General features: G+C 42.2%; 1 protein-coding gene across 2 annotated transcripts in view; it reads left to right on the top strand.

Annotated features, from left to right (window-relative positions):
* LOC307142376 (CUB and sushi domain-containing protein 1) overlaps positions 1 to 19,235 on the top strand; it is a 787,545-nt gene that overhangs the window by 736,583 nt on the left and 31,727 nt on the right. For both annotated transcript variants that reach the window (XM_079843154.1, XM_079843155.1), the window contains 4 exons: positions 8,927 to 9,115; positions 10,319 to 10,492; positions 13,133 to 13,315; positions 16,260 to 16,436. In XM_079843154.1, the coding sequence (XP_079699280.1) occupies positions 8,927 to 9,115; positions 10,319 to 10,492; positions 13,133 to 13,315; positions 16,260 to 16,436 (723 nt within the window). The remainder of the gene's footprint in view (positions 1 to 8,926; positions 9,116 to 10,318; positions 10,493 to 13,132; positions 13,316 to 16,259; positions 16,437 to 19,235) is intronic.

The following is a 19,235-nucleotide window of genomic DNA, read 5'->3' as shown; positions in this document are numbered from 1 at the left end:
GGGAAAAAAGGCAGGCCCCGGCGAGGTGTTTGAACCCGGTGCGAGAGGAACCGGTCATCCAGCCTACTGGTCGGCTGAATTTCCAGAGCCTCTTGTGGCCAATTTATGTTTAATTTGGCCACAGCCCGGGTCAACACCTCTACCAACTCCTCTTGGGCGGGCGGATGAAGCGCTGAAACAATTTCTGCTTCATCCCCCGCCTCGGTGCCTATTTCCTCCGGCTCCTCGGAACCGGAGAGAACAAGCACCGGACCTCCCACCCCGGGGGAAGAAGCCGCAGAGCGGGCTTCCACATGGGGAGGAAGATCCTCGGAACTGTCAGAGGAGGATCGGGAAAGTGCCGCAGCAGTCCCGAAACCCTCTGACAAGTCCCACTGTGAACCCCATGATCTGCGACGCCGAGCCGCCTCAGCGACCGCGGGTCCAGAACCATGGGGCTCACGAGGCTGGCCGGCCTCATCAAACACGGCCAGCCGAGAGCGGAGCACTCTGAGCGTCTGCTTCTCCCTCGAGAGCCGCTCGAGTATGCTGAACGCCCAGACAGTGCACACACAGCAGGTGTGTATCCGAGCCCGACATATAACGAGGGCAAGGATGCACACACTGCTTAAACTCTCTCATTTTCTCCTCCATCATTCACACACTTTCTTACTGACGCACAACAATAAATTGACTGTTTTTGACACAGAGCGCTATTGCTGAAGAGCGATAACTGCCGACATTACGTTCCAGCTCCCCTTTTATACTTCCGGGTATGCCGTCACGGTTACGTCATCACGCACGCCAATCGGATTGGCCTAGTTGGCATTCTGGTTTCAGATTCGCTGATGCTAAGGGAGCATCCCCAAAGTGTCGTTTCGATGCAGTGTGAGTTCCCTCGAAAGGGAACATAAGCTGTGTTGCTATGTGTCATGATAGTAAGCAAATAACCAACTAGGGATGCACCAAATCCAGATTTTTGGGGTTCGGTCGAATGCCAAATCCACTGGTTAAGATTCAGCTGAAACCGAATACCGAATCCTACTCCCATCCTCAGTCCATTATCACAGTAAACACATTAATGAAGTTAACAACGTCCACAGCAGTGTATTTTTTTACATTAATGCACCCAGCATAGCCGGTTAAAAAGTCACTGCTAGCCACTGATATATATATAAATTAGAAATAGCCATATCCAATTTTTTTAAAAGTAGGCACACATAAGTGAAAAAGGTAGTGTAGAATTGTCCATTTTAAATCTTATTAGAGTATTAGTAGAGTTTTAGTAGACTGTCTTCTTAATACCTGCTAACACTTTCTTTTGATGGTCCCCCAAAAGACATTCTACTGATTATAAGTATGTTAACTTATTCTACTAACCCTAACCCTACCTCTAACATTCTACTTAAGCCGCGTTTCCACTGCAGGAACTTTCCCTAGGAACTAGGAACTTCGGGTGGTACTCGGTGTGTTTCGACCGCAGGAACCAGGGTCTGATAAAAGTTCCGGGTAAATATTTCCCCCTCCAAACGGCCCTGCTTGCGAGCATAGACAGTAAAAGAAATGGACACAGCGACCCCATAGACTTCGACGGAGATAATTGAAGTCACACTAGGAGCACTTACTTCCTGATGGCTGAGCGTACTGCGCAGCCTCAGACTGAGCTTGACGATGTAGATGTGACGTGATCAGCCTGTCCGACAGTGGCAAGTCTTCTAGTAGTTGTGCAAAGTGAAATCTGAATCACAGAATCTTGCAGAGACAGAGAGAGTGAGCAGGAGCAACTTTTTATGAATGAAGCAGGATCTGCAACATCTCTATCTGCGTTTATGCCTCTATGTCCCCCCGATTGCCTCATAGACAGTAAAAGATTGCCTACGAGCTTCTCCTCGGGTCTATATGGTAGAAGGCGAAATCGGGGAGTCCAGGAGGAAGGATCTATCCTTCTCCTTTATCCCCGACAGATTCAGCCAGAGATGCCTCTCCACAGTCACCATTGAAACCATGGAGCGGCCGATAGCACGGGCCGTCTCCTTGGTGACGCGGAGAGACAAATCTGCAGCCTTCCTAAGTTCCAGAATATCCTCCGGAGAGGGACCATCTCCCTCGTCTAACTCCTTAAGGAGATCGGCCTGGTAGGCCTGCAGAATGGAGAGTGTGTGCAGGGAACTACCAGCCCGACCAGCCGCCATATAAGCCTTGCCCACCAATGATGAGGTGTCCCGACAAGGCTTGGTGGGCAAAACCGGAGCCTTAAAGGACGATGCAGAGTCGGGTGAAAGATAGCTCGCGAGAGCCTCCTCCACCCGAGGCATCGCCCCATAGCCCGCCTTGCGTGCCCCCAGAACATTGGAATAATCCAACACCGGAGGATTTGACACACGCGAGGAATAGGGCTTCTTCCAGGATCTGCACACATCAGTGTGTAGATCCGGGAAAAAAGGCAGGCCCCGGCGAGGTGTTTGAACCCGGTGCGAGAGGAACCGGTCATCCAGCCTACTGGTCGGCTGAATTTCCAGAGCCTCTTGTGGCCAATTTATGTTTAATTTGGCCACAGCCCGGGTCAACACCTCTACCAACTCCTCTTGGGCGGGCGGATGAAGCGCTGAAACAATTTCTGCTTCATCCCCCGCCTCGGTGCCTATTTCCTCCGGCTCCTCGGAACCGGAGAGAACAAGCACCGGACCTCCCACCCCGGGGGAAGAAGCCGCAGAGCGGGCTTCCACATGGGGAGGAAGATCCTCGGAACTGTCAGAGGAGGATCGGGAAAGTGCCGCAGCAGTCCCGAAACCCTCTGACAAGTCCCACTGTGAACCCCATGATCTGCGACGCCGAGCCGCCTCAGCGACCGCGGGTCCAGAACCATGGGGCTCACGAGGCTGGCCGGCCTCATCAAACACGGCCAGCCGAGAGCGGAGCACTCTGAGCGTCTGCTTCTCCCTCGAGAGCCGCTCGAGTATGCTGAACGCCCAGACAGTGCACACACAGCAGGTGTGTATCCGAGCCCGACATATAACGAGGGCAAGGATGCACACACTGCTTAAACTCTCTCATTTTCTCCTCCATCATTCACACACTTTCTTACTGACGCACAACAATAAATTGACTGTTTTTGACACAGAGCGCTATTGCTGAAGAGCGATAACTGCCGACATTACGTTCCAGCTCCCCTTTTATACTTCCGGGTATGCCGTCACGGTTACGTCATCACGCACGCCAATCGGATTGGCCTAGTTGGCATTCTGGTTTCAGATTCGCTGATGCTAAGGGAGCATCCCCAAAGTGTCGTTTCGATGCAGTGTGAGTTCCCTCGAAAGGGAACATAAGCTGTGTTGCTATGTGTCATGATAGTAAGCAAATAACCAACTAGGGATGCACCAAATCCAGATTTTTGGGGTTCGGTCGAATGCCAAATCCACTGGTTAAGATTCAGCTGAAACCGAATACCGAATCCTACTCCCATCCTCAGTCCATTATCACAGTAAACACATTAATGAAGTTAACAACGTCCACAGCAGTGTATTTTTTTACATTAATGCACCCAGCATAGCCGGTTAAAAAGTCACTGCTAGCCACTGATATATATATAAATTAGAAATAGCCATATCCAATTTTTTTAAAAGTAGGCACACATAAGTGAAAAAGGTAGTGTAGAATTGTCCATTTTAAATCTTATTAGAGTATTAGTAGAGTTTTAGTAGACTGTCTTCTTAATACCTGCTAACACTTTCTTTTGATGGTCCCCCAAAAGACATTCTACTGATTATAAGTATGTTAACTTATTCTACTAACCCTAACCCTACCTCTAACATTCTACTTAAGCCGCGTTTCCACTGCAGGAACTTTCCCTAGGAACTAGGAACTTCGGGTGGTACTCGGTGTGTTTCGACCGCAGGAACCAGGGTCTGATAAAAGTTCCGGGTAAATATTTCCCCCTCCAAACGGCCCTGCTTGCGAGCATAGACAGTAAAAGAAATGGACACAGCGACCCCATAGACTTCGACGGAGATAATTGAAGTCACACTAGGAGCACTTACTTCCTGATGGCTGAGCGTACTGCGCAGCCTCAGACTGAGCTTGACGATGTAGATGTGACGTGATCAGCCTGTCCGACAGTGGCAAGTCTTCTAGTAGTTGTGCAAAGTGAAATCTGAATCACAGAATCTTGCAGAGACAGAGAGAGTGAGCAGGAGCAACTTTTTATGAATGAAGCAGGATCTGCAACATCTCTATCTGCGTTTATGCCTCTATGTCCCCCCGATTGCCTCATAGACAGTAAAAGATTGCCTACGAGCTTCTCCTCGGGTCTATATGGTAGAAGGCGAAATCGGGGAGTCCAGGAGGAAGGATCTATCCTTCTCCTTTATCCCCGACAGATTCAGCCAGAGATGCCTCTCCACAGTCACCATTGAAACCATGGAGCGGCCGATAGCACGGGCCGTCTCCTTGGTGACGCGGAGAGACAAATCTGCAGCCTTCCTAAGTTCCAGAATATCCTCCGGAGAGGGACCATCTCCCTCGTCTAACTCCTTAAGGAGATCGGCCTGGTAGGCCTGCAGAATGGAGAGTGTGTGCAGGGAACTACCAGCCCGACCAGCCGCCATATAAGCCTTGCCCACCAATGATGAGGTGTCCCGACAGGGCTTGGTGGGCAAAACCGGAGCCTTAAAGGACGATGCAGAGTCGGGTGAAAGATAGCTCGCGAGAGCCTCCTCCACCCGAGGCATCGCCCCATAGCCCGCCTTGCGTGCCCCCAGAACATTGGAATAATCCAACACCGGAGGATTTGACACACGCGAGGAATAGGGCTTCTTCCAGGATCTGCACACATCAGTGTGTAGATCCGGGAAAAAAGGCAGGCCCCGGCGAGGTGTTTGAACCCGGTGCGAGAGGAACCGGTCATCCAGCCTACTGGTCGGCTGAATTTCCAGAGCCTCTTGTGGCCAATTTATGTTTAATTTGGCCACAGCCCGGGTCAACACCTCTACCAACTCCTCTTGGGCGGGCGGATGAAGCGCTGAAACAATTTCTGCTTCATCCCCCGCCTCGGTGCCTATTTCCTCCGGCTCCTCGGAACCGGAGAGAACAAGCACCGGACCTCCCACCCCGGGGGAAGAAGCCGCAGAGCGGGCTTCCACATGGGGAGGAAGATCCTCGGAACTGTCAGAGGAGGATCGGGAAAGTGCCGCAGCAGTCCCGAAACCCTCTGACAAGTCCCACTGTGAACCCCATGATCTGCGACGCCGAGCCGCCTCAGCGACCGCGGGTCCAGAACCATGGGGCTCACGAGGCTGGCCGGCCTCATCAAACACGGCCAGCCGAGAGCGGAGCACTCTGAGCGTCTGCTTCTCCCTCGAGAGCCGCTCGAGTATGCTGAACGCCCAGACAGTGCACACACAGCAGGTGTGTATCCGAGCCCGACATATAACGAGGGCAAGGATGCACACACTGCTTAAACTCTCTCATTTTCTCCTCCATCATTCACACACTTTCTTACTGACGCACAACAATAAATTGACTGTTTTTGACACAGAGCGCTATTGCTGAAGAGCGATAACTGCCGACATTACGTTCCAGCTCCCCTTTTATACTTCCGGGTATGCCGTCACGGTTACGTCATCACGCACGCCAATCGGATTGGCCTAGTTGGCATTCTGGTTTCAGATTCGCTGATGCTAAGGGAGCATCCCCAAAGTGTCGTTTCGATGCAGTGTGAGTTCCCTCGAAAGGGAACATAAGCTGTGTTGCTATGTGTCATGATAGTAAGCAAATAACCAACTAGGGATGCACCAAATCCAGATTTTTGGGGTTCGGTCGAATGCCAAATCCACTGGTTAAGATTCAGCTGAAACCGAATACCGAATCCTACTCCCATCCTCAGTCCATTATCACAGTAAACACATTAATGAAGTTAACAACGTCCACAGCAGTGTATTTTTTTACATTAATGCACCCAGCATAGCCGGTTAAAAAGTCACTGCTAGCCACTGATATATATATAAATTAGAAATAGCCATATCCAATTTTTTTTAAAGTAGGCACACATAAGTGAAAAAGGTAGTGTAGAATTGTCCATTTTAAATCTTATTAGAGTATTAGTAGAGTTTTAGTAGACTGTCTTCTTAATACCTGCTAACACTTTCTTTTGATGGTCCCCCAAAAGACATTCTACTGATTATAAGTATGTTAACTTATTCTACTAACCCTAACCCTACCTCTAACATTCTACTTAAGCCGCGTTTCCACTGCAGGAACTTTCCCTAGGAACTAGGAACTTCGGGTGGTACTCGGTGTGTTTCGACCGCAGGAACCAGGGTCTGATAAAAGTTCCGGGTAAATATTTCCCCCTCCAAACGGCCCTGCTTGCGAGCATAGACAGTAAAAGAAATGGACACAGCGACCCCATAGACTTCGACGGAGATAATTGAAGTCACACTAGGAGCACTTACTTCCTGATGGCTGAGCGTACTGCGCAGCCTCAGACTGAGCTTGACGATGTAGATGTGACGTGATCAGCCTGTCCGACAGTGGCAAGTCTTCTAGTAGTTGTGCAAAGTGAAATCTGAATCACAGAATCTTGCAGAGACAGAGAGAGTGAGCAGGAGCAACTTTTTATGAATGAAGCAGGATCTGCAACATCTCTATCTGCGTTTATGCCTCTATGTCCCCCCGATTGCCTCATAGACAGTAAAAGATTGCCTACGAGCTTCTCCTCGGGTCTATATGGTAATTTGCTCAACAGCGCGACACAGTCGCGTGGTTATGACGCAATCGTTAGCCTATATTTTACAAAAACAGCTTCAATGGGGCGATAGTGTAAGATACAAGATAATGGAGCCTTTTATACATTGTCGTGTTTGTTTAGAAATAAACAATGGACGAATGGAGTCTTTAAACGCCTCAGATGTAAAGATGTTCACTGTCAAAGTGAGGCCAAAATGAATGGGAGTCAATGGGATGCTAACAACAGGTGATGGCTTGGTTAGCAATGGCCGCGCCTATGGGTGGTACGCTTTCCGAGGGCTGGGCTACCCCCTTGCTTGCAAGGTAGTACTTTTTCAAAGTTCCGGGACTTTCGGGGGTGGGACTTAGGCGCTGAACATGCAGATTGGTTGAGCTCACGCAGCATTTTATTTCTCTTATTTTAAATCTAGCTTCACAAGCTTTCAGAATACGCTTTAGTATCAGTGCTCGTCTCTTTTCCGCCGTTTTGTTAATTACATATTTAGTAAACCAATACATAACCAGCAAAAGCAGCGCTGCTTGCATCTCCTCCACTTGTTATTGTTGCAGACAGTATCACACAAAAATTATTATTGTCCGTCGCTGACTGGGAGGAACTGTCGCGCACAGTCCCACATCTCTGGACTAATTTGCATAATCTTCACAGTACTTTAGACCGCAGTGGAAACGTAGACAGTAGCAGGTCTGGGGGAAAAAAAGTTCCTGTAAAAAAATGTCCTGGTGCAAATTGTTCCGGGTAATTTCGGTGGAAACAGGACTTAATTCTCAACTAATACTGAGAGTTAATTAACATTTAGGTGCAATGTTACTTATAGTCAACAGATTGTCTAAAGGCGACTATCCAAAGTAAGTGTAACCACAATGGTAGAAAATTTAGAACTGTCATATACAATTACACAAAGGGTAGAACTCTTAATACACACACTTTTAATATAGAATTGCAAAAATAATTGACACACGTGAGAAATGTAGCATTATCATGTGGAGTTTAAAAATGTATAATTGACATAAAAATTAGGTTACACTTTATTTCGATAGTCCACTTTAAACATTCTACTAACTATAAGTAACTTTGCAACTACATGTCAACTAACTGTCATTAGAGTATTAGTTGACTGTCAGTAGACTGGTAGGTTATGGTTAGGTGTTAGGTTTGGGTTAGTAGAATAAGTTGAATTGTAGTTGCCAAATTACTTATAGTCAGTAGAATGTCTGTTGGGGGACCAACAAAATAAAGTTTTAGTAAATATTAAGCAGACAGTCTACAAATACTCTAATGACAGTTAGTTGACATGTAGTTGCAAAGTTACTTATAGTTAATAGAATGTCTAAAGTGGACTATCAAAATAAAGTGTTACCAAAAATTATAATAATGTAAAATAATGTAAAAAAGTGTAGTTGTCACAAACAGTAAAAAAATAAAAACATAGAATTGTCACAAGCAATTCTTATTGTTATCTAGCTGACAACTATGCAACAATTATAAGCCTTATTCTTACACTGAGCCATGTCCCTCTGAAAATACTTTTTTTTTTCCGAGAGGCACCCATCCCAGGCACCAAACCATGACGTCTCAAAAGTAAAACAACACACCAATAACAGGTGCCAATTATCAACTTTTTAGCTGCTTGTCCGCCCACTTTTCCTCTCCCAGGGGGCTTAATTGAGTGCCGAGACATTGACAGTGCCACCGAAGCAAGACAGTCAAAAAATACTTTTTTTTTTAATTGCGAAGGCCAGTAACTGAATTTGTAACTGCATGGCCAACACAGCATGCAAGCCAAGAACAGCATGTACCCGGTTCGAGTACAGAAAAATGTAATATGACCACATCTGTCAAAATCTGTCAAGACAGTCTAGAAAGAATCAGCTTCATGTGTAAAATAACATTGCCTGCGTGAACAGATATGTCAACTTTAGAATGCACTCACAATGTATTCAGGTATGCATGGGAAAAACAAAAGACCCATGACTGTTGAGGAAGTGCACAGATAAAAGGCGAACAAAAAAATGCTGAAGGAGCACAATCCACCCTGTTATAATCCATAAAAAAAGTGTGGTTTGCGGTTTGTAGTTGATTGAAATTGCTCCAGAGGCTGCACCAGCGCTCCTACTGTTCAGCCTCCTCCATTGATTTCTTCTGTCTTTCCTCACTCTTGCTTCTCTGTCAGACATTAAGCATCTGGCTGTTTTTATCTTGCAGTGGTAAACTGCTCTGATCCAGGCTTTGTGGAGAATGCCATTCGTCACTCTCAGCAGCGCTACCCAGAGAGCTTCAACTACAGAAACACCGTGATGTATCACTGCAAGAGGGGCTTCTATCTGCTTGGCTCCTCCGTCCTCACCTGTCGTTCAAATGGCTTCTGGGACAGATCACTTCCTAAGTGCCTTTGTGAGTGATGGTCTTGTATTTGGTCCAATACACGCTCGTCTAGAGAAGGATACAGTCTTGAAAATGGCATTAAGAAAGATAAACCTGATATATGTTCTCTAAAAATAAGTATAATTATACACAATTTATTTAGATATTTTTTTACGGAATAGAAAAAGGCTAATTAAGATTTTAAATTCAGAGAGGGCTGACAGTGTGCTGTGCTTTACAATGCTTAAAGTAACAATACCTGTTAAACTGTCAGACACTAAAGTCATCTTTGAGAAGTTGCATCTCTAAATTCATCCGCTTAAAAGCTCTACTATAACCACTTTTGTAACAAAGACATGACTTTTGTGAACAAGACAAGTACTGCACTGTCAAAATGTTCTTGAAATAGTTGGTCAATGTACAAATGCAGACAGACGTCTTTTGCCATTGTCTCGCATCTCATGCTGTTAGCATTGTATTTTTAACTTGACACATTGTATTTTAAATTATTGTAAAGTTAAAAATAGTTCAACTTTTAAAAGCACATCTCCCGACTCCTGGGCTATGTTCCATTTTGTTGTTCTCCATCTAGCTTTTAGAACGCAAGCATACAACCTATGTTATCGCCTCTTAGGAAACACATCTGATTGGTGTCTGGACATGACTGTGTTTGGAATAGTACAATACCCTACTAAATTTGCACTTTCTGCAGTATATAGTTTGTATACGATGCACTGTATGCATGGAACACACAGTCGTCCGACCAACTGCATTTGCCAAATTTAACAGTATACAGCACAGATTACTGCACTGCATGGAATACGGTTTCCTACAATGCAGTGTCGTGGACTTGACCATTATTTTCCAGTGTGATGGATAAACCAGAATTAATATCAGCTGTTATTTTTAACATCTCCTTCTTGATTATTTGATCAGACTGCCAAATGTCATTTTTAAACGAAAAAGGAATACAAATGCAAATCAACCTTATTCATTTCCAAAGTGCTAACTGGAAACCACTTGCTGAATTAAACAGACAGCAAAGGTTAGGTCATGTGACAACAGTGTAGCTTATGCCTGCTGTTTCTATGATAATTGTAAAAACTAAAAGACTGCATAGACGTACCACATCCATTTTGAGGCAATGCGGTACTGTTTTCTTTTAATGATATGCAAAAGAACACTGAAGTTTTTATCTGAGATGTTACATTCTCTTCCTGCTGCCCCCCATAGCAATATCCTGTGGTGATCCCGGCACACCGCCGTTTGCTCTCATGTCGGGCCAGAAGTTCACCAACAGAGCCGTGGTCCATTACTCCTGCAGCCAGGGCCGAACTCTGGTGGGAAACGCCACGCGCCAGTGTCTGGAGGATGGTCGTTGGAGCGGCTCGCTGCCCTACTGCTCAGGTACACACATCAGCAGGTGGCAGAGCCTCAGGGCGAGAGACTGCAGAGCAGCCCGCCAGCTGATCTTTAAGCCCCTGTCTGAGCAGCTCAGCTCACTTCAGACTTGAGTATCTGTCTGATCCCCGAGAGATCTTAAAGTTTAAACAGTAACTCCTGTTGACATCAGCGCTGACAAAGTTCTTGTGTCTTCAAAGTCCAGATGATATGCACATCATGCAGCTCTCTTACATTGTATGTTTACGTGATGCTTTTATAAAATAATAATGTAAACCAAACTGCCTGAACTAGAGCATAGAAGTAGGGGTCCAGAAGTACACGCACTCATTTTGTTCATAGAGAAATTGATTTCACTTAAAATTTAGCAATCTCATGAGATAGCTTTTGTAGCTACAAATCAATTGCAAATCATGTTTTCAAATGTCTCCTTACACTTTCCAACAACCTATATATTTGTATATATCTGATCATTTTGGATTAAACTATTGCAATAAACTATTTCTATAAAATAAGTCAATGGTCTTAAATTCTGCCATCATTTTGATTGTCAATTGCACTACCTCATGGCAGGAGTCTTGAATGATTTTAAAGTAAGTTAATTTCAATCAAATGGTAATGTAATGTTTTGTTGTTGTTTTTCCTCAAGCCCCATTCACACCGTCAGCGACTTTGTCGCTGCATGTAGCTAGTGTCTGTACTGTTAAGTCACTTGTGGGCTTTTCCAGTGCTGTCGCTCTATTGTTATTGGTAGACTGCAAGTCTGGCCATATCTTAAGAAAATACAATCACAAATGATATATAAAACTAAGATATCATTCTAATTTGACAAGGAATTAGATTTAGCCGTGCTCAGTGCACTAATTCATTAACCAGAATAATGATCAATTAGTCAACAAATTAAACTCAAAATGACTAAAACATCTAGCCTGATGTTGTCATTCTCAGATTCTAGTCAGAATATGAGTCTGATACTGCTCCGTTGGGCTGTGATTATGAGGCATGTTTCAACCGAACCAGGAAAGAAAATGCCTCTGCACTCAATTTGATAGACCTACAACCAATCAGAGCAACGGAGTAAGTGACGTATGTTGAGCAACGCATAGTTGTTAACAGAACTCAACTGCACACATTATGGAAGAAGTAGAAAAGTAGTTGTAAAAAATACATGGAGGATACACACAAGGATACACGGAGTACTTACCAACACAATCATCATTTTTGAGTGAAATAGTAAAGGTGAATGCATATACGAACAAGTTCTCCGTTTAGTAAACAAATTCAACCCAAACGCTCTTTGGTGATGTGGATGATTCCGTTAATGCTGATCATCTGTCCATCATTGTATAAAGCCCGCCCTGACAATTTGATTGGTCCAAACAGCTCTGGTGCGAGCATAGTTGCTCCACAACGACCGAACTTCCTGACCTCAAATGTTGTGGGCGGGGCTAAATTCGGCTGGCATCCAGGCTATAAAACATCATTTGAATTTGACAAATAATCAATTTCTTGTCTCTAATAATAAACAATGCAGGATAAACTGTAAAATTAACTGCAGCAGTGCTAAACACTGCATCAATTAATTAACAACACGAAAAATCAAACTCACTTAGGCCCGGTCCACACGAAGCCAGAGCTTTCCCTATCCAATCTTTTTTTTTTTTCACGTTTCAAGAAATATCTGCATACACACGAGAGCACTGAAACTGACTCAAAACGATGTAGAATACATGCCAGGCCAGTATGTGGCGCTTTAATTCTGCCAGAAATACACTAAAATGAAGAAGAAGAGTTGTGGCTAGAAGGGGTACAGCAAAGGTAGGAAGTGAGGCAAAATCTCACAATAAAATAACAATAAATAAATTTGCTACTTACCAGATTGTTTTATTTACGCCTACACCTACCCCATCCCTAAACCTACCCTTACAATAATGCAAATACAGTAATTAAATGATGCAATATTGCATCACGCATACCCAGTGTCCGTAGTTATATCCCTTTCTAGTTTTTCCCGTGCACAACGTGGTGTAATGACATCACAGTTTCACAAAATATACAGATTGGCTATACACACGAAAACGCAAGGGTGTCTTTTCAGATTTATCCACTCTGCGTCTCCGTGTGGACGGAGCCTAAGACTGCCGACAGTTTCTTTTCCACGCCATTTTATTATGTAAATGAATGTGGTTACACTAAAATCATATAAAAACAGTGAAATAACTCTAGAACTCTGTCTCGTCTTACCTGCACTCGAGACGGTGACGTTAGCTCCACTGACTGTCTTCACTCCTATTGGTTGTCGCTCGCGACATTCGCTGCTCATTTGCATAAAGTTGAAATTTCTGAACTTTTGTCACTTGTCTACCGTCACTTGATACGGCTACATTCTGTCGCCACCGGTCACTGTCGCTTGTGTCGCCGGAAGTTGCCAGCCCTCCATTGAAAATGAATGGGATCATGTCGCTTTGTCGATGCGTGTCGCTGCCAGTGTGAATGGGGCTTCAGAGTTGTTAGTTTGCTTCATGACTTTTTATGAATAATTGTTTCAAATCCCTGTGGAGAAAATGAATGGAAAACCCTTTCTGGAACTGAGGCTGCTGAGAAAGTGTGTGGTCAATGAGAGTCATGTCTTTGTCTAAATTTCAGGTGATAATACCGGATTGTGTGGCGATCCAGGAATTCCTCCCCATGGTTCTCGTCTTGGTGAAGAGTTCAGGCATAAAAGCCTCCTGCGGTTCACGTGTGAAGCAGGCTACACGCTGATCGGATCTTCCGAGCGCACCTGTCTGCAGAATGGTTCCTGGAGCGGTACCCAGCCTGTGTGTGAAGGTTAGGGTCATATATACCTGTAGAGAAACACACAAGGTGAAATTCAACAGTATTTTGCTTTGCACTTGAGCTTAATATGATCAGAAAGGCAAACGTTCCTCCGAGCAAACTGTGATCCAGCACAAGCAATGTCCTAATGAGAAAAATGTATGCTTGAGAGACTAGAGGTTTTTAGTTTGTGGTTTAAATATATTCTAAGAAAAAAAAGGCAGGCTTAAATTACAACGTGTTCTCTTTGTTTCTGAACCTCTCTTAACCTGTTCTGCTCACTCTTTTCCTGAATTGTACACTGTAATTAGTGTAAAATTGATCTTTTGATGCTAACCAGCCTAAAATCTGTAATTGCCAGTTAACTCAATGACTCTGGTTAGTGGAGCTGCACAAAAGGCCCTGTCATTAGCATTGTGCATAATGATACATTGCTCTAATAAGGATTTGTGAATAGACCACTCTAGCTAACATGTAAGTGGAAATACTGGACGTTTTGATGTGATTCAGAGTCTCAGTCTGCGAGTCTAACATGTTAAAAAAGTTCAATTGGTTTCCTTTTAAAAGGAAAACTGATGGTTTTAAAATCAATAAATTCGTTTATTCTTTGCAGTTCCTAGACAATCCATTGAAATATGAAATTAATGTTGTAGATGGCAGTTATTACTACTGTAAATAATTAAATTTACAAGATTCTGTCTTATTCCAGTATAACTGATAATGACTGAAACCCAAACATACATGAATGTTTACATGAAAGACTATGGTGACATAGTGAAAAATGATGAATTGTTTTTCATGGTGAGAATTATGATTAACCCACACCTATACATTTTTAACATTCACCAATTTCATTGGAGAGCCCCATTGCATATCACAATTTGTAACTGTGTTATTCTCAGATGAAAATAAATAATTGCGCTCTGCAAATAAACCTCCTGGAAGCTGGAATTTGGAACACTCTAGGAAATATGTATACCATATTTCTAGAGGACAATAATGATGTCCCCAGTAGCTACTCAATGTGTTTTATCACTAATTTATTTGTTTGTTTTCTGCTACAGACAGTATGACACGATTGCGTAATAGAGATCCATAAGATATATTATTTAGGGCACATTCATATTTGAATAAGAGCTTTAGCACATATAGCCTAGCTGAGATTGAGCACTGTGAGGTCAACTCAACGGTGGGCTTTAGTAGAGTTGTTGGGAATATAATACTTTATATATGCTGGACAGAAAACACAAGCATCTTACCACTTACAAATAATGACAACATTTGAAAATATATATGTTTACAGCAGACCTCCACTGGGATCTCATTAACTTTTAATTGGTCCAGTTTTTCTCTATTTACTTAAGTTGTATACTGTTTAATCTAAGAGGATATAAGGGCCAAATTACAGCTAAGGATAATAAAGATTAATTGAGTCTTGTATGTGTCCAACTCTTCCAACAACAGTTCTGCTGATTAAATTGACACTTGGAAGGGTAATTATAAGTTTTTAGTATCATAATAATTTCTTAACTGAAATTTAACCAACAACCAGTTGATCTTGAATATGCTCTTGGAGAAAAAAAGCCTGTTATCAACATATGTGCATCTCTTTATATTATAATAAATCTAAACTGCTATTTAAGTACTAACTAAAAAAAAAATTGGAGTAAGAACTTAGTTGATCTACCATACCAACGCAGCCCTGAAGTGTCAGCAGAGACCGTGTCAACTAGACTTTCCCCTGTGACGGACTCCTTCACTTCACTTCCCTCTGTACAGATAAAAACGTTATCAAAATTATCGGAAATTACTAAAAAACGCATTTTGTAAAGAAAAGCTATGTGCCTGCGCACATGCGTATTCAAACGCACTTGCCTATAGACTAAACATGCAATGCTTGCGTGCATGCCGTCGCTGTTCTCACAGATTCACGTTTTGTTTTTTTAAGTTTGCCCGGGGATGATAACGGTGTTGTTTCAAAACTATTTAAAAACCTATTTCAAGGTTTGCGTTCTCTATCCACCAAACACTGTTGCTGTGCGGATGAGCGGCCGGAACGCTTAAGAGTTTTCTATTTTGTTTGAAAATGGTGTTGTGTAAGTGGCCCTAAAGTAAATAATTAATTATTTTTTACCACGGAAATGAATCAATGAAAAACTTACTTTGGCTGGACAATAACTTTTTTCTTGAGCTGATGTACAGCCAAAACAATCTCTCTTCCATTCATTTCCTATTAGCACTGGGAAGCTGTTTTGAAACAATCGATATTATAAAATGCGCTAAATAAATGAAGGTGACTTGACCAACAACACCCTGGGCTGCAAAATAAAGTAATCAGTATCACAGTATCATAATGATCAATACAATTTAACCAACACTCGGTTTTCTATTTATTTATTTATTCATTCATTCACAAAATGCTGTTGAAATTGAAATTATTACACTAGAAAATGTCTTGATGCATATAAACACTCTTCATTGCTTGTTCCTTGTTTCCACAATAGCAATGAAAATGAATAATTGATTTATTCTATTGCACGCGAGTCGTCATAATAGTGAAAATGCTGTATGGACGGCCGACCAATTTAAGGTTGTCACGCATCTCTGTGCTATTAGAATCCAAACTCTAATTAACCACATTGGAGTGTATCATCTTTACCGCCCTTATCTGAAAACGCCACTTCAAAGTACGAGCAAAAAAAAAAAATCGTCAAAAGCTCAAACTAATTGGAATTGGAAGTTAATTTACCTTGCCAACAACACTCTCCAGGCTGTAAAAAATGGTGCTTGTGGTGTGATTTGAAGTGTTTTGCTTGTGGTGCTATCCCTTAGATATATTTCACAGAAGCACTTCTCTCTTGACTGCCGTTTTCAGTCCCGTCGGGCCGCAGTCTTTTTACTCCTAACATATTGGAGTTCTCTCTTTAACTTCTTTGGTCTTTGATTACCTTCCCAGCTGTATCCTGTGGAAACCCTGGAACGCCAGCCTACTCCAAGATCGTCTTCAGTGACGGGATGCTGTTTTCTAACTCGATGACGTATGCCTGCTGGGAGGGCTACAAGACCTCTGGCCTCACCACTCGCCATTGCACCACCAATGGCACCTGGACTGGCTCAGCACCAGATTGCATCGGTCAGAACAGCAATCTTTACTCTCTTTAATCACAGCTAATTGTTTTACCCTGGTTTTGTAATTATACAAGTATTGCTTATGCAATGTACTCTGTGTGCTTTAGGAGCTGCACTGATAGTTGATAGTTCTGCCACAAGTCATGTGATCCACCACTATTTACAAAGATTAAACTCGTCATATGTTTCATCAGGGGAGCGACAACAGGAGGAATCTTTCCATAAAGCACTTTTAGCTGTATGATATAAATTGTATGTTATAGCCTGTTGCGGGAAAATATACAGTCAGGTCCAAAAGTCTGATACCACATTGAAAATCTAGGTTGCAGAAAATAATTGAAGCCTTGATAAAGCGAAAAACTTTTTCAACGTTTTCAAAATGAACACAAGACTATTTCTAGGTCACTGATCAAATTTATGACATGTGAATTCTTTTCTGTGAAAGGTCAGATGTTTTTGACTCTATTTAGGCACAAGGTGCACTTTGGAACATCATACTGGATATGATTATCAGGTTTTATACAAACTTGTGGAGCTTGAGTACTGCTGTCATTAAAGCAAAATGTGGTCAAAATCAATAGATCAATATCAGACACGTGATTCTGATGATGCACAAAATTCAGATGGAGGGCAGGAAGTGAAAAGCAGAATGTACTAGATGGAGGAAAGTCTGTACTGTGCTGGTTTAGAAAGGTATAAGCAGAAAATCACAACATGTGTTGGACGTGATCCGTATGTTATGAAGAGGACCGATTTTTCTACTGAATTGAAAGACTTGCCTGCCATCAAGGCAGTACATATAGAGTATGTGAAGCTGCCATCACACCATGTTGAGTTATGGGTCTGGTTTGTTTATATTGCGCTGCCTTTCTACTTGTGAGTTTAGGTTCCCACATGGAAAGAACCTATATGAGGATATATGCGCATATGTGAAACCTATATGCAGTTTATATGCACATATATGCTGCATATACTGTATACAGCATATATGCACATATATGAAAATATATATGCGTATATATGCCACATATAGGCTGAACTGAGGTGCATATATGTGCATATACAGGTCATATAGGTCTCCTGTATTGCTTCTGTATATCCACATATAAGCCCTATACATACAAGATATGTCTCCTATATAGCTCTTGGCAGGATCTGGTCATTTTGTAGCTCATATCTCACTTTGGCAAGTGTCATACATGATGCCTAGCTCATATTATCTATTATCAATGAAATAACTTCGAACTAACGAAAAAAATTATGCAAGAACTTATGTATGTGCGAACACGTGAAATTGGTATCACATGTAATTGGCATGTTATGGAATTTAACTATGGCAATTAGGTGAGAGGAGATGGAAAGCTATGATGTCTACACATTTTCCTGAAAGGAACACGTTTTACAAGGTCGATTATTTCTTGCATGAAGATAGTGGAAAAGAAGTAAATGTTTAACAAAATGGTTTGTCGTTTTTTTTATTTTGTCAGTCAAGCCTTTTTTCCAATTTCAAGTCAAGTCAATTTCAAGTCAAAATTCACATTACAGCTCATACACATCCACACATTCACCGTTACATCCACCAAATGCAATGCAAAATGCAATGTTTTCTGTACAGTATAGTCTAAATGCAGTTTCTAGATGAATATGGCTGAAAGGTCATTACAGTCTAAATGTAGCAACAACAAAAAAGTTAATAGGTGAACATATAGGTGCATATATACGCGCATATATGTACCTATATAGGTATATGTATGCACGTGCATATATGTACATAAAAAAACGGCCAATTTTATATATGTCACATATATTAAAAACCTATATCAAAACCTACATTAAAACATATATGTTCATATAGATTATTTCCATGTGGGTTATTTTGATTTTCTGTTGTGATTGTGAAAAATGTCGCCATTGTAGGTCATTCATGCTGAATCAAGTATTGCCATAAGAACTCACATCATCGTTCAAGGAGAAAACTGGATAGTGTAATACAATTATCACCTTTTCTTCATGTAAAAACACTACAGGAAGCAGGCTGAGCAGGTAACGGGAAGATGGCGGATAGCAAATCTAGTAATAATGTCACTGATTAAACCCTATCACTCAATAAAACAATCACATTGCTGAGTGTTTTTGAAATTTTTATATTTTGTTTGGTTTAATAATTAGCATTACATTTGCGAGTATGCCTCTCACTCGGCTTGTGAATTACCATAACTACGCAGCCACTTCAAAACTGTTCACATGCTTCTAGGGATTTGATTTTGGTTGTCATTTGTTGAAATAGATACAAAAAAATTAAAAGTGTGTCGGTGTCTGTCCGCTGAATGTGACCGTCTCCGATTCTCCTGCATGGCTATATGGGAAAGTAAATATTTACAATGACAACAATTAAACTTCATTCCATGAAGAATGTGAATATTTAACCAAGTCAAAAACAAAACAAAAAGTTAGCAGGTAGCCTAATATTAATTTTAGTAACTGCAGACGCAAAACGCCATTAAAGGCAACAACTTAACAGTTAAAAAATTATGAAAGTTACACAAACGATAAAAGCTCCTTGTGGTTTTTCGGTTTGAGCAATTAGAGCAACCATAAACAACGCAAAACAGCATTTTGAGTTGGTGATAGTGCTTCCTATGTAGAAAATTGCTTCCTGCCCTCCATCTGCATTTCATGCCACAGCAAAGCAGGGATGTGACATCATATGCAAACAAGTTATACTAAGACATTCTGACATTTCGTATACATTTTTCACTTGAATTGTTAATCTGATAATACAGTTTGAAAGAAAAATACAACA

This window comes from Gobio gobio (assembly GCF_949357685.1).
Source record: "Gobio gobio genome assembly, chromosome: 18".
Classification (NCBI taxonomy): domain Eukaryota; kingdom Metazoa; phylum Chordata; class Actinopteri; order Cypriniformes; family Gobionidae; genus Gobio; species Gobio gobio.
This window is presented reverse-complemented; position numbering and strand designations above follow the sequence as displayed.